Below are 24,088 nucleotides of genomic sequence, written 5' to 3'. Positions count from 1 at the left end.
TTTGTTGTTGATTGCATAGTCTTATTTTCAACGTCTTTTCAATTACATTGTGCTAGGTGGGATAGCCTCAATGTCAAAACACAGTTTTAACGTGTCCAAATCAATAACCAATATGCAGAAACAGTTTGGGATAAATTGAAAACCTAAACATAACATGTGCTATTTACACAAACTGCCACAATAATCATAATTCTTGTATTTTTTTAAACAAGCTCCTTATAAACTGCACAAGCACCAGAAACAGTGTTGTTTTGACAAGTAGCAATAAATCACTGATATCGATTAGGGGGGAAATCAGGTTGTACGTGATGTTGGAATGCATTTAAATGTAGGGGTCGCTAAACAAAGGAACGCAACACTTATTTGTCATAACTCATCGATATCATGCTAAAATCATTTGTGCGACAGGAGGGAGATGAGGTTGCACGTCCTGTTAAAACTAACAGCTCAAAACCACACGGAATCTGGGAATAATGTGTACTTACTAAATCTCATAAATAGTACTCTTTCATTTCAGAGCCTAGATTTTATTTTCATTTTTGAAGTGTTGCATTTTAATTCAAGTGGGTCACCAACGTGGTAAGTGTAACACAGCTCTTTTTGTGTTAGTCACTTTTTGTTAAATCATATAAATAGTACTCTTCCAATTCAGAGCCTGGATTTTCCCCCTGAGGCTAATATCCATATCATGCTGAAATCAATAGAACAGGGGACAAACATTTAGGGTTCTACATTGTGACATCATTAAAACACTCCTACTACAATGTTAAAACATTCTACATTGTGACATCATTTCATTGATATCATGAAACAACTCCTTCATGTATTTTCTGAAATTTAGTCAGAGATCTTTTATCAGATTATCTCTGGTCACAGCTATACGATTTCTCTCCTGAGTGTGTTCTCTGGTGCACTGTCAGATAGCTAGATCTAGTAAAACTCTTCCCACATTGATCACAGCTATAAGGTTTCTCTCCTGTGTGTGTTCTCTGGTGTGAAGTCAGCTGGCCAGATGTAGGAAAACTCTTTTCACAATGATTACAACTATAAGGTTTCTCTCCTGTGTGTGTTCTCTGGTGTCGAATCAGATGGCTTGATGTAGTAAAACTCATCCCACATTGATCACAGATATAAGGTTTCTCTCCTGTGTGTGTTCTCTGGTGTAAAGTCAGCTGGCTAGATGAAGTAAAACTCATCCCACATTGATCACAGATATAAGGCTTCTCTCCTGTGTGTATTCTCTGGTGTATAGTCAGATGACCAGATGTAGTAAAACTCTTCCCACATTGACCACAGCTGTAAGTTTTCTCTCCTGTGTGTATTCTCTGGTGTAATGTCAGCTGGCCAGATCGACCAAAACTCTTCCCACATTGACCACAGCTATACGGTTTCTCTCCTGTGTGTATTCTCTGGTGTAGAGTCAGATGGCCAGATGTAGTAAAACTCTTCCCACATTGACCACAGCTGAAAGGTTTCTCTCCTGTGTGTATTCTCTGGTGTGATATCAGGCTGGTTGACTGAGTAAAACTCTTCCCACATTGACCACAGCTATAAGGTGTCTCTCCTGTGTGTGTTCTCTGGTGTAGAGTCAGATTGCTAGATGTAGTAAAACTCTTCCCACATTGACCACAACTATAAGGTGTCTCTCCTGTGTGTGTTCTCTGGTGTAATGTCAGAGAGCCAGATGTAGTAAAACTCTTCCCACATTGACCACAGCTATAAGGTTTCTCTCCTGTGTGTGTTCTCTGGTGCACTGTCAGATCCCTAGATTGACAAAAACTTTTCCCACATTGATCACAGCTATAAGGTTTCTCTCCTGTGTGTGTTCTCTGGTGTAGAGTCAGATTGCTAGATGTAGTAAAACTCTTCCCACATTGATCACAGCTATAAGGTTTCTCTCGTGTGTGTGTTCTCTGGTGTGATATCAGGCTGGTTGACTGAGTAAAACTCTTCCCACATTGACCACAGCTATAAGGTTTCTCTCCTGTGTGTATTCTCTGGTGTAAAGTCAGAGTGCCAGAATGACCAAAACTCTTCCCACATTGATCACAGCTGTAAGGTTTCTCTCCTGTATGTGTTCTCTGGTGTAGAGTCAGATGACCAGATGTAGTAAAACTCTTCCCACATTGACCACAGCTGTAAGGCTTCTCTCCTGTGTGTATTCTCTGGTGCACTGTCAGCTGTCCAGATTGATCAAAACTCTTCCCACATTGATCACAGCTATAAGCTTTCTCTCCTGTGTGTGTTCTCTGGTGTGTAGTCAGATTGCTAGATGTAGTAAAACTCTTCCCACATTGACCACAGCTGTAAGGCTTCTCTCCTGTGTGTGTTCTCTGGTGCACTGTCAGCTGTCCAGATTGACTAAAACTCTTCCCACATTGATCGCAGCTATAAGGTTTCTCTCCTGTGTGTGTTCTCTGGTGTTGAATCAGATGGCAAGATTGATCAAAACTCTTCCCACATTGAACACAGCTAAATGGTTTCTCTCCTGTGTGTGTTCTCTGATGAATTTTAATGCCTGATGAGGTGAATCTCTTCCCACAGTCAGAGCAGCAATGAGATTTCTTCCCTGCGGGTCTCTGCTGGTGTTTCTGGAGGAGTTCTGATGTGGAGAGACTCTTCTCTGCCTCGTCAGCATCATGAGGTTGTTGAGGATTCCCAGAGGATCCACGATAGTCCCGTCTCTCTCCTGTGTGAACAACAAAGTCAAATGGTTCAAGGCCCACAACAGTGGAAATTCACTGTAAAAGGTGATGCCAACAGCGTAGCCATGATGTTGTACAACAACTGACGTCTGTAATGAATGTAATGATTTGACATTTGTCTTAAAATTAGCAACAATAATCATATTTTGTATTGTTTTCACATTAGTAGTAACATCGATGATTGAGCCAGATGACTTTTGGTCTCCAATATGGGCCCCTTTCTGTGTTTAATAAAATTGTGGCACGAGGGCGAAGCACATACAATCAAATTGTAGAAACACCTCCCTGCTAATGAGGAAACCACTAGTTATGGATGTAGTATAGCTGGTAATGAGGAAACCGCTAGTTATGGATGTAGTATATCTGGTAATGAGGAAACCGATAGTTATGGATGTAGCATATCTGGTAATGAGGAAACCACTAGTTATAGATGTAGTATATCTGGTTGTAGAAACTCCTTCCCGCTAGTGAGGATAATAGTTATAGCAAAGATTTTAGTTTTTCACAAAGTATTCTGAATGTGAATGGGTGAAAACTCAGGGGAGTAGCCTCCATTTCCAGGTTGCTTATGAGTGCATTTCACACTACTTTGGATTATAATTGTAAGGCTCGTTTGAATGTCCTGCTTAATATAATGTTTGTGTGATCATCACAAATCAACCGCTTTGTACTTAAAAAACCCTTCAACCAGTAAAATGTTCTTTGTCTTTTCCATCAGCCTGACAATGAGGGTTTGTACACTGTTTGCCAAATTGTCCCATAACTTCACCTAACAACAAATATACCTGTAATGAACGAAGAAGCACTTTGGTTGTTGTTGCATGACATACATAGTGTACTGTAGGACCCATAACAACAACATAGACCTACTGTAGGACCCATAACAACAACATAGACCTACTGTAGGACCCATAACTTCACCTAAAAACAACATAGACCTACTGTAGGACCCATAACAACAACATAGACCTACTGTAGGACCCATAACTTCACCTAACAATAACATAGACCTACTGTAGGAGCCATAACTTCACCTAACAACAACATAGACCTACTGTAGAAGCCATAACTTCACCTAACAACAACATAGACCTACTGTAGTACCCATAACAACAACATAGACCTACTGTAGGACCCATAACATTACCTAACAATAACATATACCTACTGTAGGACCCATAACATTACCTAACAATAACATAGACCTACTGTAGTACCCATAACTTCACCTAACAACAACATAGACCTACTGTAGAACCCATAACTTCACCTAACAACAACATAGACCTACTGTAGTACCCATAACTTCACCTAACAACAACATAGACCTACTGTAGGACCCATAACTTCACCTAACAACAAATAAAGGAAAATAGCTCTGTGTGTTGTACAATAGCCTATCCATCAAGGAACAGTTCTCTACACATTATGAGCAAAGTATCTCTCTGAGCAAACAGACTAACGAGACCCTACATTAAATCAAGCAGACAATAACATTATAAACATCAATTTGTTAGGGATGTTGGATCCAACGTGGAGCACGGCATAACTGTCTTTACCAGAGTAATGAATGAAGAAGCACTTTGGTTGTTGTTGCATGTCGTGATGTTTGTCATGTGACTGGCATTCAGAAAATTATTTCCTGCATCAGCTGATGATAGTTTAGTAACTAAACAGCTACAGTATTAAGAATGATGTGTAATTATTGAAGAAACACATTAATGACAGTATCCATTTGGGTGTTGTCAATAAAGTTAAGGTGACTAGGTTAGAACCATTTGATTAAGCAAACTCTGAAATTATTTAGGATTTCTGTGCCCATGAAAACTGTTTTCCCAGCGTAACATAAGGAGGCACTAAATGTTACATAGTTAGTGTGCATTTCAGAGATCTGAATACAAAAAACTGTCCTAACAGGACAATAATCTGTAGTGCGTTATCATTCTAAATGTCCTGAATAAAGGAACAGTTCTCTGTGCTTTATCTTGGACTTATTTTTCTACTGTATTATTGATGTTTGATTATTGTATGTTTGTTACACTCCATGTGTAACTCTGTGTTGTCTGTGTCACACTGCTTTGCTTTATCTTGGCCAGGTCGCAATTGTAAATGAGAACTTGTTCTCAACTTGCCTACCTGGTTAAATAAAGGTGAAATAAATAAATAAAATAGATCAGCAACGGTGGCTTGCAAACAGTGGATAGTAAGTAGCCCACCTTTGGAATAACTATGTATAGTTATAACTGTAGTATCCTGTATAACTGTAGTATCCTGTATAACTATGTATAGTTATAACTGTAGTATCCTGTATAACTGTAGTATCCTGTATAACTGTAGTATCCTGTATAACTGTAGTATCCTGTATAACTATGTATAGTTATAACTGTAGTATCCTGTATAACTATGTATAGTTATAACTGTAGTATCCTGTATAACTATGTATAGTTATAACTTTAGTATCCTGTATAACTGTAGTATCCTGTATAACTGTAGTATCCTGTATAACTGTGTATAGTTATAACTGTAGTATCATGTATAACTATGTATAGTTATAACTGTAGTATCCTGTATAACTATGTATAGTTATAACTGTAGTATCCTGTATAACTATGTATAGGTATAACTGTAGTATCCTGTATACCTATGTATAGTTATAACTGTAGTATCCTGTATAACTGTAGTATCCTGTATAACTGTAGTATCCTGTATAACTGTAGTATCCTGTATAACTATGTATAGTTATAACTGTAGTATCCTGTATAACTATGTATAGTTATAACTGTAGTATCCTGTATAACTATGTATAGTTATAACTTTAGTATCCTGTATAACTGTAGTATCCTGTATAACTGTGTATAGTTATAACTGTAGTATCATGTATAACTATGTATAGTTATAACTGTAGTATCCTGTATAACTATGTATAGTTATAACTGTAGTATCCTGTATAACTATGTATAGTTATAACTGTAGTATCCTGTATACCTATGTATAGTTATAACTGTAGTATCCTGTATAACTGTAGTATCCTGTATAACTGTAGTATCCTGTATAACTGTAGTATCCTGTATAACTATGTATAGTTATAACTGTAGTATCCTGTATAACTGTAGTATCCTGTATAACTGTAGTATCCTGTATAACTATGTATAGTTATAACTGTAGTATCCTGTATAACTGTAGTATCCTGTATAACTATGTATAGTTATAACTGTAGTATCCTGTATAACTGTGTATAGTTATAACTGTAGTATCCTGTATAACTGTAGTATCCTGTATAACTGTAGTATCCTGTATAACTGTAGTATCCTGTATAACTATGTATAGTTATAACTGTAGTATCCTGTATAACTGTAGTATCCTGTATAACTGTAGTATCCTGGATAACTGTGTATAGTTATAACTGTAGTATCCTCTATAACTGTAGTATCCTCTATAACTGTAGTATCCTGTATAACTATGTATAGTTATAACTGTAGTATCCTGTATAACTGTAGTATCCTGTATAACTGTAGTATCCTGTATAAATGTAGTATCCTGTATAACTATGTATAGTTACAACTGTAGTATCCTGTATAACTATGTATAGTTATAACTGTAGTATCCTGTATAACTATGTATAGTTATAACTGTAGTATCCTGTATAACTATGTATGGTTATAACTGTAGTATCCTGTATAACTGTAGTATCCTGTATAACTATAGTATCCTGTATAACTGTAGTATCCTGTATAACTGTAGTATCCTGTATAACTGTAGTATCCTGTATAACTATGTATAGTTATAACTGTAGTATCCTGTATAACTGTAGTATCCTGTATAACTGTAGTATCCTGTATAACTATGTATAGTTATAACTGTAGTATCCTGTATAACTGTAGTATCCTGTATAACTATGTATAGTTATAACTGTAGTATCCTGTATAACTGTAGTATCCTGTATAACTATGTATAGTTATAACTGTAGTATCCAGTATAACTATGTATAGTTATAACTGTAGTATCCTGTATAACTGTAGTATCCTGTATAACTGTAGTATCCTGTATAACTATGTATAGTTACAACTGTAGTATCCTGTATAACTGTAGTATCCTGTATAACTGTAGTATCCTGTATAACTGTAGTATCCTGTATAACTGTAGTATCCTGTATAACTGTAGTATCCTGTATAACTATGTATAGTTATAACTGTAGTTTAGTCTGGGAGGAGGTGAAACCACTCAGGCTTATTTGATGTGATCTAATGTTTTGATCATCTAGTTTTCCTTACAAGCATTCAGTCACCAAAGGGGGTTCGGTCATTCCTTTGTTTATATACTGTCTCATTGACAAAAATATTTTGGATTATTTGTTTACATCATTCCTTTGTCTCGACATATACAGTAAACGTGCTGAGGTTCTACTGTTGCCAAGGAGACACATTTTATTTATTTATTTACAGTTTGGAAGGTTGGGAGTCTGACATCCAGGATTCACATTTTATTATTTATTTAGTTTGAAGGGTTGGGGGTCTGACATTCAGGAGACACATTTTATTATTTATTTACAGTTTGGAGGGTTGGGGGTCTGACATCCAGGCGACACATTTTATTATTTATTTAGTTTGGAGGGTTGGGAGTCTGACATCCAGACGACACATTTTATTATTTATTTACAGTTTGGAGGGTTGGGGGTCTGACATCCAGGAGACACATATTTATTTATTTACAGTTTGGAGGGTTGGGGGTCTGACATCCAGGATACACATTTTATTATTTATTTACAGTTTGGAGGGTTGGGGGTCTGACATCCAGGCGACACATTTTATTATTTATTTACAGTTTGGAGGGTTGGGGCTCTGATATCCAGGAGACACATTTTATTATTTATTTACAGTTTGGAGGGTTGGGGGTCTGATATCCAGGCGACACATTTTAGTTCTAATGGTGCCGTTCTGTTATTCCTTTCAGCTTCTTTTTCCAAGCATCTTACATTACTCTGAGACTAGTTATCCTGGGATCTTACATTACTCTGAGACTAGTTATCCTGGGATCTAACATTACTCTGAGACTAGTTATCCTGGGATCTTACATTACTCTGAGACTAGTTATCCTGGCATCTTACATTACTCTGAGACTAGTTATCCTGGGATCTTACATTACTCTGAGACTAGTTATCCTGGGATCTTACATTACTCTGAGACTAGTTATCCTGGGATCTTACATTACTCTGAGACTAGTTATCCTGGGATCTTACATTACTCTGAGACTAGTTATCCTGGGATCTAACATTACTCTGAGACTAGTTATCCTGGGATCTTACATTACTCTGAGACTAGTTATCCTGGGATCTAACATTACTCTGAGACTAGTTATCCTGGGATCTTACATTACTCTGAGACTAGTTATCCTGGGATCTTACATTACTCTGAGACTAGTTCTCCTGGGATCTTACATTACTCTGAGACTAGTTATCCTGGGATCTTACATTACTCTGAGACTAGTTATCCTGGGTTCTTACATTACTCTGAGACTAGTTATCCTGGGGAATAATTTCAATACATTTGCAAAAAATCGAAACCTGTTTTTGCTTTGGCATTATGGGGTATTGTGATGGCATTATGGGGTATTGTGATGTCATTATGGGGTATTGTGATGTCATTATGGGGTATTGTGATGTCATTATGGGGTATTGTGATACATTTTAGAATAAAGGGATGCATATTACATTTTTGGCCAAATATTTGTTTAAAATCCAGGAACTTTACAACTTTATCTCTCTAGGTCATGCCAGTAGGTTACAGTAGGTTGTATCTCTCTAGGTCATGCCAGTAGGTTACAGTAGGTTGTAACTCTCTAGGTCATGCCAGTAGGTTACAGTAGGTTGTATCTCTCTAGGTCATGCCAGTAGGTTACAGTAGGTTGTATCTCTCTAGGTCATGCCAGTAGGTTACAGTAGGTTGTAACTCTCTAGGTCATGCCAGTAGGTTACAGTAGGTTGTATCTCTCGAGGTCATGCCAGTAGGTTACAGTAGGTTGTATCTCTCTAGGTCATGCCAGTAGGCTACAGTAGGTTGTATCCAAGTGGAAACAATTATCAACCCAATGTGGAAAGTGTCGAATTTGGTCAACAACAAAATTAATGGCTTATTTGCTACGTGAGGTTTACTTGATCCAACAGAAGTTTCGTAATGCTTAAGTTGTTATGTGGACGCGTGACATACCGACAACTTTGATAAAAAACACTATAGGAGTTGTCTCCAGATCGCTATGCATATTCATGCTAGTAGCTTAGCATCTCTCTCCATTGAATACAGGCGGTTGACGACAACAACCCTCATAGAATATAAACAATAGATTACAATAATAAGATGAATCAACCAATCCAAAGAAAGGATAGGCGGGAGCTAGACAACCCGCAGTGCCGCTTTGTGGACAACGACTCCCCTTGTTAGGGCGGCGAGACATCTTGTCAGTATATCCATAATCTTTGGTGTAGCCAACCCAACTCTCACATGGCACTATTGGGGGGCACTGTGTGCAGTAAATCATCACTCCATGCCGTGCCCCCCAGTCTGCGGTCAGCAGATAGACCCTTCTGAAATATATATGTTAAGTCACTTTTTGGAAACGGAACGGAGAAAACAAGGGGTAGCTTGTTCTCTACGTCGTCTGATTCTAGACATATCAGTCATCATCCTGGGCCCTCCGTTGAAGAGGTATTGACGAGCCAACTCCGAATATCCCAAGTAAAAAACGAATTTAAGGCGGTACTTACTGGTGCTAATCAGATCTCCTATCTCCTCTTCATCTTCCAATGTGACAGTAATCTCCCCTTCCTTCTTCACTTCAAAAACGGCATCCTCCTCTTCTTTTACTGTAACCTCCTCCTCCTCCTCTTTCACTCTGAACGCCTCTTCTTTCACTGTAACAGCCTCACCCTCTACTTCTTGTTTTACTGTGATATCCTCTTCTTCCTTCTCCTCTTTCACGACAATGTTCAGCCCCAGAGCTTCTTTCTCCGTCCAGCAGATCACCTCTTCTTGAACAAGAGGGGGGTAGTTTAGGGAGGTCATGGTCGGGGATGTTAGCCAGCTAGCTGTCATTAGCGACTATGCTAGTGCTAACTAAACCAGCCAGCTACTATAGCTGACTAATACAAAATAACGTAATATTAAATAGGTTAACAACTAGATACGACCTAAGTGTGTCGAAAACACAGTAGCTAATATACACCGAAAGCGTATAAATAGCTTGAATCTTTCGGCTATGTTGGCTAGCAAGCTACCGAGGTGGTTGACGCGCTGTTTATGAAGAACCGTCCACTAGATTATACGTCACGCTGGCAGCGTCGCCTGAAAGACGCACATCGCCGTCTGCTGACTGGAGGGGAAACGCAGTTGAGGTTCATATTTTATTTTCAGACAAAGATTATTGTAAATGGATTTAATTAAATAATACCATTATATTGAGACATACAAAGACAGGAATGTGTTGATTGATTAGTGCGAATAAAAAATGTTTACCACAGCACATTTTAAGGCAGTTTCATCAAGTTATACTACATCTAAATTAGCAGCTAGCTACTGTATATCTATACTGCTCCTACATGGTGTAACAATATATCATGTAGATGTATATAATGAACAGACTAGGTCTATACTGCTCCTACATGGTGTAACAATACATCATTTAGATGAATATGATGAACAGACTAGGTCTATACTGCTCCAACGTGGTGTAACAATACATCATGTAGATGTATATAATGAACAGACTAGGTCCATACTGCTCCTACATGGTGTAACAATACATCATGTAGATGTATATAATGAACAGACTAGGTCTATACTGCTCCTACATGGTGTAACAATACATCATGTAGATGTATATAATGAACAGACTAGGTCTATACTGCTCCTACATGGTGTAACAATACATCATGTAGATGTATATAATGAACAGACTAGGTCTATACTGCTCCTACATGGTGTAACAATACATCATGTAGATGTATATAATGAACAGACTAGGTCTATACTGCTCCTACATGGTGTAACAACACATCATGTAGATGTATATAATGAACAGACTAGGTCTATACTGCTGCTACATGGTGTAACAATACATCATGTAGATGTATATAATGAACAGACTAGGTCTATACTGCTGCTACATGGTGTAACAATACATCATGTAGATGTATATAATGAACAGACTAGGTCTATACTGCTCCTACATGGTGTAACATTACATCATGTAGATGTATATAATGAACAGACTAGGTCTATACTGCTCCTATATAATGAACAGACTAGGTCTATACTGCTCCTATATAATGAACAGACTAGGTCTATACTGATCCTACATGGTGTAACAATACATCATGTAGATGTATATAATGAACAGACTAGGTCTATACTGCTGCTACATGGTGTAACAATACATCATGTAGATGTATATAATGAACAGACTAGGTCTATACTGCTCCAACATGGTCTAACAACGCATCATCATTGGGTATTGTGATGTCATTATGGGGTATTGTGATGTCATTACATCATCATGTGAGACTTTAAGGCAATGCTGTTGTTGGTGAGTAAATTGTTTTACTCCACTGCTTCCTACACTTTAAGTAAAGTGAAGGCGACTATTTTGAGCCTCAGCCTTGATTTAAAATTTTATGGAATGTTAATATGTCTTGTCTTCAATGAAAATGACCTTTCAAACATGGAATGCAACATTGTATGGAACATTACTGTCAAGTGACTTGATGTCTACGGTGCCAAAGATATTGATAGGTGGGAGTGTTGGGAGTGTCCAGTATGTTGATTTAACGATAATAATGTCAAAATCCCACTATTAACAACCATCAGAACTGGTTAAAAAAAGGTTGCATCCCAACGTGGCAATAAACAGCAACGTGACGCGTCACAATGAACTCAAACGGTTTACCATTGGAACACTTGATGTAATTAAATCAAACGTTTTACCATTGGAACACTTGATGTAATTAAATCAAACGTTTTACCATTGGGACGCTTGATGTAATTAAATCAAACGTTTTACCATTGGAACACTTGATGTAATTAAATCAAACGTTTTACCATTGGAACACTTGATGTAATTAAATCAAACGTTTTACCATTGGAACACTTGATGTAATTAAATCAAACGTTTTACCATTGGAACACTTGATGTAATTAAATCAAACGTTTTACCATTGGAACACTTGATGTAATTAAATCAAACGTTTTACAATTGGAACACTTGATTCACATTCTCCATGGTTGTCTCCAGCATGCTAAAGCGTTCACAGCTGGCGATCCCTCATCGTGATTGGTTGTTCCCCACCATTTGCAACAACGTCACTGAGCACCATCACTATCTTTCCTTCATGGATCTCCTGCATGTTTACATATCTGGCATTACTCATCTCATATGTATATACTGTATTCTATCCTATTCTACTGTATCTTAGTCTATGTATTACTCATCTCATATGTATATACTGTATTCTATTCTACTGTATCTTAGTCTATGTATTACTCATCTCATATGTATATACTGTATTCTATTCTACTGTATCTTAGTCTATGTATTACTCATCTCATATGTATATACTGTATTCTATCCTATTCTACTGTATCTTAGTCTATGTATTACTCATCTCATATGTATATACTGTATTCTATTCATTAACAAATACTAAGAGGGACCAAGAGTCTGTTGATTGGTCAGTCATTGGATTCATTTGTTGAAATCAAATCAAGCTTTATTTATGCAGCACATTTCAGACATGGATGCAACACAATGGCTTCACAGGAAAAAACAGTGAAAATAAACAGAAATATTGAGGATAAAAAAAAAACGAAGAACAACTAACTAATGAGCATTGCAAAGGAAATGCCATTGATTCAAATATTAACAATATGATGCTACATCCAACCCAAAACATAACTTGTTTTTTAGGATGGGCTCTGAAAGACACTACGGGGGCATCGATTGAAAATTGACTGGTAACAACTGGGACCTAAAAGACACCCACCATGACACCCACTAAATCTGCCCAAGAAGAGCCAAACAAAAGAAAAACCCACACCAAACTTAAAGACAGGAAGCAAACCAAAAAGGTGGAGCAACTAAAGGTGTTGCGTACTACGTGCTAACGAGCTATACGCAATAAAGCCTGTAACACCTTCCCCCCTTAAGACAACAAATATATCCTATATTTTTGTTGGACAAGTTTGCTCACCACCAACAGAAAACAACTTCCATTTCACATTATAATCAACCACAATGCTTCACCAATATAAACATGGTGTCTACTGGCTATCAACAATTAAAAACAAGAAAAAAAACAATTTCTAAATAATAATATACAATCATAACTTTTCTCCTTTTTCTTTCTATAGAATTCAAAAACTCACTAGCTTCTAGAACTCTCGTCTTCCTAAAACTCACTAGCTTCTAGAACTCTCGTCCCCTTGGAACGAGCCCAAACAAAACTCATCTCCAATACGGAAAACCGTGCAGTCAAAATAAATTGTGATCCATGGCAACGCACTGGCTAAACGCAAAACACAAATATTTTTGACTGCCCCCCGTGAGACAATCAGCAACCAGGTTGTCCTTACCGCGGACGTGTCTGATTTCAAGAAGAAACTCCTGCAATATCCAGTAACTTTCCACCTCACTGCGGAGCTTCTCTCTCTTTTCAGGGTTCACTAGATAGGCATGTTGTTGGATCTGGGTCCAGTCCCCAATGTCATGCTCTAGTACATTTGGTTTGGCACATGTGAGAATTAACCTTGATATTCTAAAAGCACAATGTCAATATAATTGTCAGTTGGTTGCATAAATAATTATCATTACCAAATGTTACATAAAATGTAAATATGAAATAATTGGTTGCATAGTTGCTAGGTGGGATAGCCCCAATGTCAAAACACAGTTTAACATGTTCAAATCAATAACCAATATGCAGAAACAGTTTGGGATCAATTGAAAACCTAACATGTGGTATATACACAAACATCGGCCACAATAATAATATTTTTAAAAACAAGCACCTTATAAACTGCACAAGCACCAGAAACACTGTTGTTTTGACAAGTAGCAATAAATCACTGATATCGATTAGGGGGGAAATCAGAATGTACTTGCTGTTGAAACTAACAACTAAAAAAACACATGGAAATGGGAGATATATTTTATCTCACTGGTTAGAGGACAACCTGCAGAAGACAGTCAGCTACATTTTAAAGTGATGCATTTAAATGTAGGGGTCACTAAACAAAGGAACACAACACTTATTTGTCATCACTCATCGATATCATGTCAAAATTAATTGTGTGACAGAAGGGAGATGAGGTTACGCGTCCTGTTAAAACTAAAAGCTCAAAAAACACACAGAATATGGGAATAATGTGTACATCCCTGATTAGAGGACAATTTGTAGAAAATAGATCGCTACATTTCGAAGTGTTGCATTATGATTCAAGTGGGTCATCAACATGGTAAGTGTAACACAGCTCTTTTTGTGTTAGTCACTTTTTGTTAAATTACATAAATAGTACTCTTCCAATTCAGAGCCTGGATTTTTACCCTGAGGCTAATATCCATATCATGCTGAAATCAATAGAACAGGGGACAAACATTTAGGGTTCTACATTGTGACATCATTTAAATACTCCTACTACAATGTTAAAACATTCTATATTGTGACATTAATTCATTGATATCATGAAACAACTCCATGTATTTTCTGATGTTTAATCAGAGATCTTTTATCAGTGTACCTCTTCCCACATTGATCACAGCTATGAGGTTTCTCTCCCGTGTGTATTCTCTGGTGTACAGTCAGAGAGCCAGATGTAGTAAAACTCTTCCCACATTGACCACAAGTATAAGGTTTATCTCCTGTGTGTGTTCTCTGGTGTACAGTCAGAATGCTAGATGTAGTAAAACTCTTCCCACATTGACCACAGGTATAAGATTTATCTCCTGTGTGTATTCTCTGGTGTGATGTCAGCTGGCCAGATCGACCAAAACTCTTTCCACATTGATCACAGCTATAAGGTTTCTCTCCTGTGTGTATTCTCTGGTGTGATGTCAGCTGGCCAGATCGACCAAAACTCTTTCCACATTGATCACAGCTATAAGATTTCTCTCCTGTGTGTATTCTCTGGTGTAGAGTCAGAGTGCTAGATGCAGCAAAACTCTTCCCACATTGATCACAGCTATAAGGTTTCTCTCCTGTGTGTGTTCTCTGGTGTAGAGTCAGTTGGGCAGATGTAGTAAAACTCTTCCCACATTGATCACAGCTATAAGGTTTCTCTCCTGTGTGTGTTCTCTGGTGTAGAGTCAGTTGGGCAGATGTAGTAAAACTCTTCCCACATTGACCACAGCTATACGATTTCTCTCCTGTGTGTATTCTCTGGTGTAGAGTCAGAGTGCTAGATTGACCAAAACTCTTCCCACATTGACCACAGCTATAAGGTTTCTCTCCTGTGTGTATTCTCTGGTGTACAATAAGATGGCTAGACGTATCAAAACTCTTCCCACATTGAGTACAGCTATAAGATTTCTCTCTTGTGTGTGTTCTCTTGTGTGACATCAAGCTGCTTAGGTGAATAAAACTCTTCCGACATTCATTACAGCTATATGGCTTCTCTCCTGTGTGTGTTCTCTGGTGTGATATCAGGCTGCTTAGCTGAGTAAAACTCTTACCACATTGAGTACAGCTATAAGATTTCTCTCCTGTGTGTATTCTTTGGTGTAGAGTCAGAGTGCTAGATTGACCAAAACTCTTCCCACATTGACCACAGCTATATGGTTTATCTCCTGTGTGTGTTCTCTGGTGTGATATAAGGTTGCTTAGCTGAGTAAAACTCTTACCACATTGAGTACAGCTAAACGGTTTCTCCCCTGTGTGTGTTCTCTGGTGTATTTTCAGATGGCCAGATGTAACAAAACTCTTCCCACATTGATCACAGCTATACGATTTCTCTCCTGTGTGTGTTCTCTGGTGTGATATCAGTCTGGTTGAATGAGTAAAACTCTTCCCACATTGACAGCTATAAGGTTTCTCTACTGTGTGGATTTTCTGATGAATTTTAATGCCTGCTAAGGAGGTGAATCTCTTCCCACAGTCAGAGCAGCAGTGAGGTTTCTTCCCTGTGGATCTCCGCTGGTGTTTCTTGATGTGTTCTGATCTGGAGAGACTCTTCTCTGCCTCGTCAGCATCATGAGGTTGTTGAGGCTCCCCAGAGGACCCACGGTAGTCCCGTCTCTCTCCTGTGTGAACAACAAAGTCAGACAGATGGTTAAAGGCCCACCACAGCGGAAATCCACTGTAAAAAGTGATGCCAACAGCGTAGCCATGATGTTGTACAACAATTGACGTCTGTAATGAATGTAATGATTATTTGAAATTTGTCTTAAAATAGGCAAGAACAGTCATATTTTGTCTTGTTTTCACATTAGTAGTAACATCTAAGCGTGTTGTCTTGAAATAAGTTATTCATGTTGTTGAAACTCTAAGCACTGTGCCAGACGACTTTGGTCTCCAATATAGGCCCCTTTCTGTGTTTAATAAAATTGTATGTAGTATATCTGCCTGGAGCGAAAATGGTGAGCAAAGATTTTAGTTTTTCACTAAGTATTCTGAATGTGAATGGGGGAAAACTCAGGGGAGTAACCTCCATTTCCAGGTTGCTTGAGTGCATTTCACACTACTTTGGATTATAATTGTAAGGCTCGTTTGAATGTCCTGCTTATAATATGTTTGTGTCATCATCGCAAATCAACCGCTTTGTACTTAAAAAACCCTTCAACCAGTAAAATGCTTGTTGTCTAGCTTTTCCATCAGCCTGACAATGAGGGTTTGTACACTGTTTGCCAAATTCGCCCATAACTTCACCTAACAATAACATAGACCTACTGTAGAACCCATAACTTCACCTAACAATAACATAGACCTACTGTCGGACCCATAACTTCACCTAACAATAACAGACCTACTGTAGGACCCATAACTTCACCTAACAACAAATAAAGGAAAATAGCTCTGTGTGTTGTACAACAGCCTATCCATCAAGGAACAGTTCTCTACACATTATGAGCTAAGTATCTCTGTGTCTAAACAGACTAACGAGACCCTACTGTAAATCAAGCAGACAATAACATTATAAACATCAATTTGTTAGGGATGTTGGATCCAACGTGGAGCACGGCATAACTGTCTTTACCAGAGTAATGAATGAAGAAGCACTTTGGTTGTTGTTGCATGTCGTGATGTTTGTCATGTGACTGTCATTCAGAAAATGATTTCCTGGATTAGCTGATGATAGTTGAACATGTGACTAACTAAACAGCTACAGTATTAAGAATTATGTGTAATTATTGAAGAACCGCGTTCATGACAGTATCCATTTGGGTGTCAATAAAGTTAAGGTAACTCTCGGTTAGAACCATTGGGTTTAGCAAACTCTGAAATGATTTAGGATTTCTGTGCCCATGAAAACTGTTTCCCAGCGTAACATAAAGAGACACTAAATGATACATAGTTCGAGTGCATTTCATAATTTAAAAAAATGGCTTTACTTAGTTATTTTTTTTTTTAACTTAGCAATGTCAATAAAAATGTTTCTTTATAACTTAATTTAAATAGAATGTAGATTAACCACAGAGAATGATGTTGAGATACAAAGACTATTATAAATTAAATGAAACTGTTCCAATAAAATGTGAATATGAAAATCACAATTTGCACCAGATCAGTAGTAATGGTCAGATAACTTGGCACCAAATGGAAAAGGTTGCTGACTGAAACTATAGGAGCATAACGACTGCTGGTGTAGCCTATTACCAGAAACTATAGGAGCATAACGACTGCTGGTGTAGCCTATTACCAGAAACTATAGGAGCATAATGACTGCTGGTGTAGCCTATTACCAGAAACTATAGGAGCACAACGACTGCTGGTGTAGCATATTACCAGCAACTATAGGAGCATAACGATTGCTGGTGTAGCCTATTACCAGAAACTATAGGAGCATAACGACTGCTGGTGTAGCCTATTACCAGAAACTATAGGAGCATAACGACTGCTGGTGTAGTCTATTACCAGAAACTATAGGAACATAACGACTGCTGGTGTAGCCTTTTACCAGAAACTATAAAAGCATAACGACTGCTGGTGTAGCCTATTACCAGAAACTATAGGAGCATAACGACTGCTGGTGTAGCCTATTACCAGAAACTATAGGAGCATATCGACTGATGGTGTAGCCTATTACCAGAAACTATAGGAGCGTAACGACTGCTGGTGTAGCCTATTACCAGAAACTATAGGAGCGTAACGACTGCTGGTGTAGCCTATTACCAGAAACTATAGGAGCATAACGACTGCTGGTGTAGCCTATTACCAGAAACTATAGGAGCATAACGACTGCTGGTGTAGCCTATTACCAGAAACTATAGGAGCATATCGACTGCTGCTGTAGCCTATTACCAGAAACTATAGGAGCATAACGACTGCCAGTGTAATCTATTACCAGAAACTATAGGAGCATAACGACTGCAGGTGTAGCCTATTACCAGAAACTATAGGAGCATAACGACTGCTGGTGTAGCCTATTACCAGAAACTATAGGAGCATAATGACTGCTGGTGTAGCCTATTACCAGAAACTATAGGAGCATAACGACTGCTGGTGTAGCCTATTACCAGAAACTATAGGAGCATAACGACTGCTGGTGTAGCATATTACCAGAAACTATAGGAGCATAACGACTGCTGGTGTAGCCTATTACCAGAAACTATAGGACCATAACGACTGCTGGTGTAGTATATTACCAGAAACTATAGGAGCATAACGACAGCTGGTGTAGCCTATTACCAGAAACTATAGGAGCATAACGACTGCTGGTGTAGCCTATTACCAGAAACTATAGGAGCATAACGACTGCTGGTGTAGCCTATTACCAGAAACTATAGGAGCATAACGACAGCTGGTGTAGCCTATTACCAGAAACTATAGGAGCATAACGACTGCTGGTGTAGCCTATTACCAGAAACTATAGGAGCATAACGACTGCTGGTGTAGCCTATTACCAGAAACTATAGGACCATAACGACTGCTGGTGTAGCCTATTACCAGAAACTATAGGAGCATAACGACTGCTGGTGTAGTCTATTACCAGAACCTATAGGAGCATAACGACTGCTGGTGTAGCCTATTACCAGAAACTATAGGAGCATAACGACTGCTGGTGTAGTCTATTACCAGAAACTATAGGAGCATAACGACTGCTGGTGTAGTATATTACCAGAAACTATAGGAGCATAACGACTGCTGGTGTAGCCTATTACCAGAAACTATAGGAGCATAACGACTGCTGGTGTAGCCTATTACCAGAAACTATAGGAGCATAACGACTGCTGGTGTAGTATATTACCAGAAACTATAGGAGCATAACGACTGCTGGTGTAGCCTATTACCAGAAACTATAGGAGGATAACGACTGCTGGTGTAGTATATTACCAGAAACTATAGGAGCATAACGACTGCTGGTGTAGCCTATTACCAGAAACTATTGGAGCATAACGACTGCTGGTGTAGCCTATTACCAGAAACTATAGGAGCATAACGACTGCTGGTGTAGTCTATTACCAGAAACTATAGGAGGATAACGACTGCTGGTGTAGCCTATTACCAGAAACTATAGGAGCATAACATCAGAATTTACGAAGGCCAGCAGCAGCGGGAGGAGTAGGCTAAGGAAGAGGTTTTTTTTCTGATGGTTATCTTGTTTCAGAGGGGTGTCATCAGTAGCCCAGAATGACAAAGTGAAAACAGGTAATAAACAGAAATACCTTATTTACATAAGTATTCAGACCATTTGCTATAAGACTCGTAATAGTCACTTACAACATTAACAATGCCTACACTGTATTTCTGATCAATAAATGTGCTTTTCTTTCAAAAACAAGGCCATTTCTAAGTGACCCCAAACTTTGAACGGTAGTGTACATAACATTACATAAAACCCCTGAGTCTTCCTCACGCTTCAGAAACAGGAGATGACCTATTAGCCGTTCCGGCTCGCACAAGCCAAGGATCGAGCAAAGGCCACCCTTCTACATAATACAATACAGAATTCATTAGAAATTACAAAATATATAGACATGGCTGTGTTTCTTTAAATTAAGTGGAGTTTTGCCAGTAAGTATGTATCTACAACTTGTTCAGAGTCCACCTGTGTTAAATTCAATTGATTGGACATGATTTGTAAAGGCACACACCTGTCTGTATAAGGTCCCACAGATGACAGTGCATGTCAGAGCAAAAACAAAGCAATGAGGTCGAAGGAATTGTCCGTATTTTATTTCAGTTTACTAAAAAGTTTTTCCCTAATTATTTGTTCTATAATAAGCATGGAGGTTTCCCCTATCAACCAGTCAAGGTACTGGTAACAAAGCGCCTCGTAACCTAACTGGGAATGGGACAGACAGCGGAGTGGTAACAGACAGGGGCGATTTGTAATCAAATCTAATTCCCAGGAATGGGGTTCATATGAACCACAGAGACTGTGTGTGGGAAAATAACATGGCCCTGTCCAACCCTGCTTGTTCCCTCGACTCCGCTACCAACCACCAATCTCCAACAGGGCCCTTAACCTATATCACTAGACACCTCATAGTGAGCTACAGGTAGGAATCAGCAATGAATCCCAATAATGAGACACCTCTGGGGGGGGTGTCAGCAACATTTAAAAAAAAAATATATATAGTGTTTTATGACAAACCGTTTTTTTACAAATCCGTCAAGACACGAACTTAGACTTTACTGTGAAATGCTTTACTTACAAGCCCTTAACCAACAGTGCAGTTCAAGAAGAAAAAGTTTATTAAGTGGACTAAAATAAAAAAGTAATAATAAAAAGTAACACAATAACGAGGCTATATACAGGGGGCACCGGTACTGAGTCAATGTGGAGGCTATATACAGGGGGCACCGGTACCGAGTCAGTGTGGAGGTTATATACAGGGGGCACCGGTACTGAGTCAGTGTGGAGGCTATATACAGGGGGCACCGGTACCGAGTCAGTGTGGAGGCTATATACAGGGGGCACCGGTACTGAGTCAGTGTGGAGGTTATATACAGGGGACACCGGTACTGAGTCAGTGTGGAGGCTATATACAGGGGGCACCGGTACTGAGTCAGTGTGGAGGCTATATACAGGGGGCACCGGTACTGAGTCAGTGTGGAGGGTATATACAGGGGGCACCGGTACTGAGTCAGTGTGGAGGCTATATACAGGGGGCACCGGTACTGAGTCAGTGTGGAGGCTATATACAGGGGGCACCGGTACTGAGTCAGTGTGGAGGCTATATACAGGGGGCACCGGTACTGAGTCAGTGTGAAGGCTATATACAGGGGGCACCGGTACTGAGTCAGTGTGGAGGCTATATACAGGGGGCACCGGTACCGAGTCAGTGTGGAGGCTATATACAGGGGGTACCGGTACCAAGTCAGTGTGGAGGCTATATACAGGGGGCACCGGTACTGAGTCAGTGTGGAGGCTATATACAGGGGGCACCGGTACTGAGTCAGTGTGCGGGGTTACAGGCTAGTTGAGGTAATCTGTACATGAAGGTAGGGGAGTGTAGTGACTATGCATAGGTAACAAACAACCAGCGAGTAGCAGCAGTGCACAAAAGGGAGGGGGGTGGGGTCAATGTAAATTGTCCGGTGGTGATTTTATTAATTGTTCAGCAGTCTTATGGCTTGGGGGTAGAAGCTGTTGAGGAGGCTTTTGGTTCTAGACTTGGCGCTGCGGTACCACTTGCCGTGCGGTAGCAGAGAAAACAGTCTATACTGTTGACTGGAGTCTCTGACAATTTTGTGGGCTTTCCTCTGACACCGCCTATTATATAGGTCCTGGATGGCAGGAAGCTTGGCCACAGTGATGTACTGGGCTGTTTTCACTACCCTCTGTAGCGCCTTACGGTCAAATGCCGAGCAGTTGCCATACCAGGCGGTGATGCAACCGGTCAGGATGCTCTCGATGGTGCAGCTGTATTACCTTTTGAGGATCTGGGGACCCATGATAAATCTTTTCAATCTCCTGAGGGGGAAAAGGTTTTGTTTTGCCCTCTTCGTGACTGTCTTGGTATATACCCACGTGGGTGATTGAAAGATCACACTCCAGTCCAGTTGATGGTGGTAATGCACCTTAAAGTTGGTTGCCAACTGCCATATAAAGTCCAAAGAAGAAAAAGAAGCCTAAAGGAAGGTGAAATTACAAGAAACGAATTTGGTTTACCGTTTGGGGTATTTCAACTGGTTACTTACTTTGATGTGATATGAAAGTATTGTGTGAAATTATTCTGAATTGATATGAAAGTGCAGCGATTTATGTTTCTAGAAATGTATCGCAATTGAGAATGGATTCACATTTAGATGGAATATTTGACTATTTTAGCTGCCAGAACCAGTCTACCTCTGAAAATAACATATAGTCCTTGGACCTTGAGGAGTAACGGGGGCAGCAATCAGCAGTAGAAACAATAACAAAGCGTACTCCCTGCCCGTTTCGGTAAAAAGCTGGGGGATGGGGATGGAGAAATGCAACCATCCATGATATCAACATTATAATTTTAACCATGTTTTGAGGATATACCGTGTTTGTTTATATTTACTGACAAACATTGGAATAAAAAAAAGCTTATATTTTGGGTTCTGATGGGGTACGATAGTTGAACTAAGCTCATGAGGCATTTGTAAGTGAATTCTTAAAGAAGCAATGGGTACATATCATTAATGTATAAGTCCCAAAATGGATGTAACAACTACTGATTGCCCCTTTAAGACTACATATTGGGCTAATCTAATAGGAGATATTGAGGACTACAGTATTTCAGGCATTGTCATTGGATGCATTTGATCAATTGTTAATGTTTTGTTGATGGTCCACTCTTGATGTTCTACACGTTACAGTGTAGCTTCAGCCATTCCTACAGAACAACATTAAAGTGTAGAACCCCTTTACTGCATATTGGTTCAACGACTGCAGAGACGGTACTTACTGGTGTTAAACAGATCTCCAACCTCCTCTTCTTTCACACGAAAAACTACATCCTCCTCTTCTTTCACAGTAAAATCCTCCTCTTTCACTCTGAACGCATCTTTCACTGTAACGTCTTTCTCTTCTGTCACTGTAACAGCCTCACCCTCTACTTCTTGTTTTACTGTGATATTGTCTTCTTCCTTCTCCTCTTTCACAAGAGCTTCTTTCTCCGTCCAGCAGATCACCTCTTCTTTAACAGGAGAGGTGATGTTTAGGGAGCTCATGGTCGGGGACGTTAGCTAGCTAGCTATCATTAGCGACTAGGCTAGTGCTAATTGGACCAGCCAGCTCCTATAGCTGACTGATACAAAATAACGTAATATTAAATAGGTTAACAAGTAGATACGACCTAAGTGTGTCTAAAACACAGTAGCTAATATACACCGAAAGCGTCTAAATAGCTTGAATCTTTCGGCTATGTTGGCTAGCAAGCTACCGAGGTGGTTGACGAGCTGTTTATGAAGAACCGTCCACTAGATTATACGTCACGCTGGCAGCGTCCCCTGAAAGACGCACATCGCCGTCTGCTGACTGGAGGGGAAACGCAGTTGAGGATCATATTTTATTTTCAGACAAAGATTATTGTAAATGAATTGAATTAAATAATACTATTATATAGAGACATACAAAGACAGGAATGTGTTGATTGATTAGTGCGAATAAAAAATGGTTACTACAGCACATTTAAGGCAGTTATATTAAGTCAAACTAAATCTAAATAAGTAGCTAGCTACTGTAGGTCCATACTGCTCCTACATGGTGTAACAATACATCATGTAGATGTATATAATGAACAGACCAGGTCCATACTGCTCCTACATGGTGTAACAATACATCATGTATATAATGAACAGACCAGGTCCATACTGCTCCTACATGGTGTAACAATACATCATGTAGATGTACATAATGAACAGACTAGGTCTATACTGCTCCTACATGGTGTAACAATACATCATGTAGATGTACACTACCATTCAAAAGTTTGGGGTCACTTTGAAATGTCCTTGTTTTTTAAAGGAAATCAAATTATTTCATTTATTTACCTGTTTTTGCTTTGTCATTATTGGGTATTGTGATGTCTAATGGGGTACTGTGATGTCATTATGGGGTATTGTGTAGATTGATGAGGGGAAAAAATGGTTGAGTCAATTTTAGAATAAGGCTGTAACGTAACAAAATGTGGAAAAAGTGAAGGGGTCTGAATGCTTTCCGAATGCATTGTATATATAGGGGCAGTACTTAGTGACATCACTTCATGAAACA

At 39.0% G+C, this 24,088-nt stretch overlaps 1 protein-coding gene across 1 annotated transcript; it reads right to left on the bottom strand.

Annotated features, from left to right (window-relative positions):
* On the bottom strand, window positions 1-23,283 carry LOC129848825 (zinc finger protein 271-like). Its single transcript, XM_055915916.1, has 3 exons — window positions 22,782-23,283; window positions 14,486-15,983; window positions 1-2,451 (listed from the first exon to the last, which is right to left on the bottom strand). Exons 1-3 carry the CDS (start codon window positions 23,044-23,046, stop codon window positions 861-863), a joined length of 3,354 nt encoding a protein of 1,117 aa, XP_055771891.1. The 5' UTR covers window positions 23,047-23,283; the 3' UTR covers window positions 1-860.
* Window positions 23,284-24,088: the final 805 nt, after the last annotated feature.

This window comes from Salvelinus fontinalis, unplaced genomic scaffold (assembly GCF_029448725.1).
Source record: "Salvelinus fontinalis isolate EN_2023a unplaced genomic scaffold, ASM2944872v1 scaffold_1208, whole genome shotgun sequence".
NCBI classification, from domain to species: Eukaryota; Metazoa; Chordata; class Actinopteri; order Salmoniformes; family Salmonidae; genus Salvelinus; species Salvelinus fontinalis.
This window is presented reverse-complemented; position numbering and strand designations above follow the sequence as displayed.

Excerpts from the sequence above, each read along its gene's own strand:
- LOC129848825 (XM_055915916.1), bottom strand. The coding sequence starts at position 23,046 with ATGAGCTCCCTAAACATCACCTCTCCTGTTAAAGAAGAGGTGATCTGC. Across the intron at positions 15,984-22,781 it reads TGGAGATCTGTTTAACACCA|GAGAGAGACGGGACTACCGT; the intron begins GTAAGTACCGTC and ends TTGTTCACACAG. Across the intron at positions 2,452-14,485 it reads TGTGATCAATGTGGGAAGAG|TTTTGATCAATCTTGCCATC; the intron begins GTACACTGATAA and ends ATGTGGGAAGAG.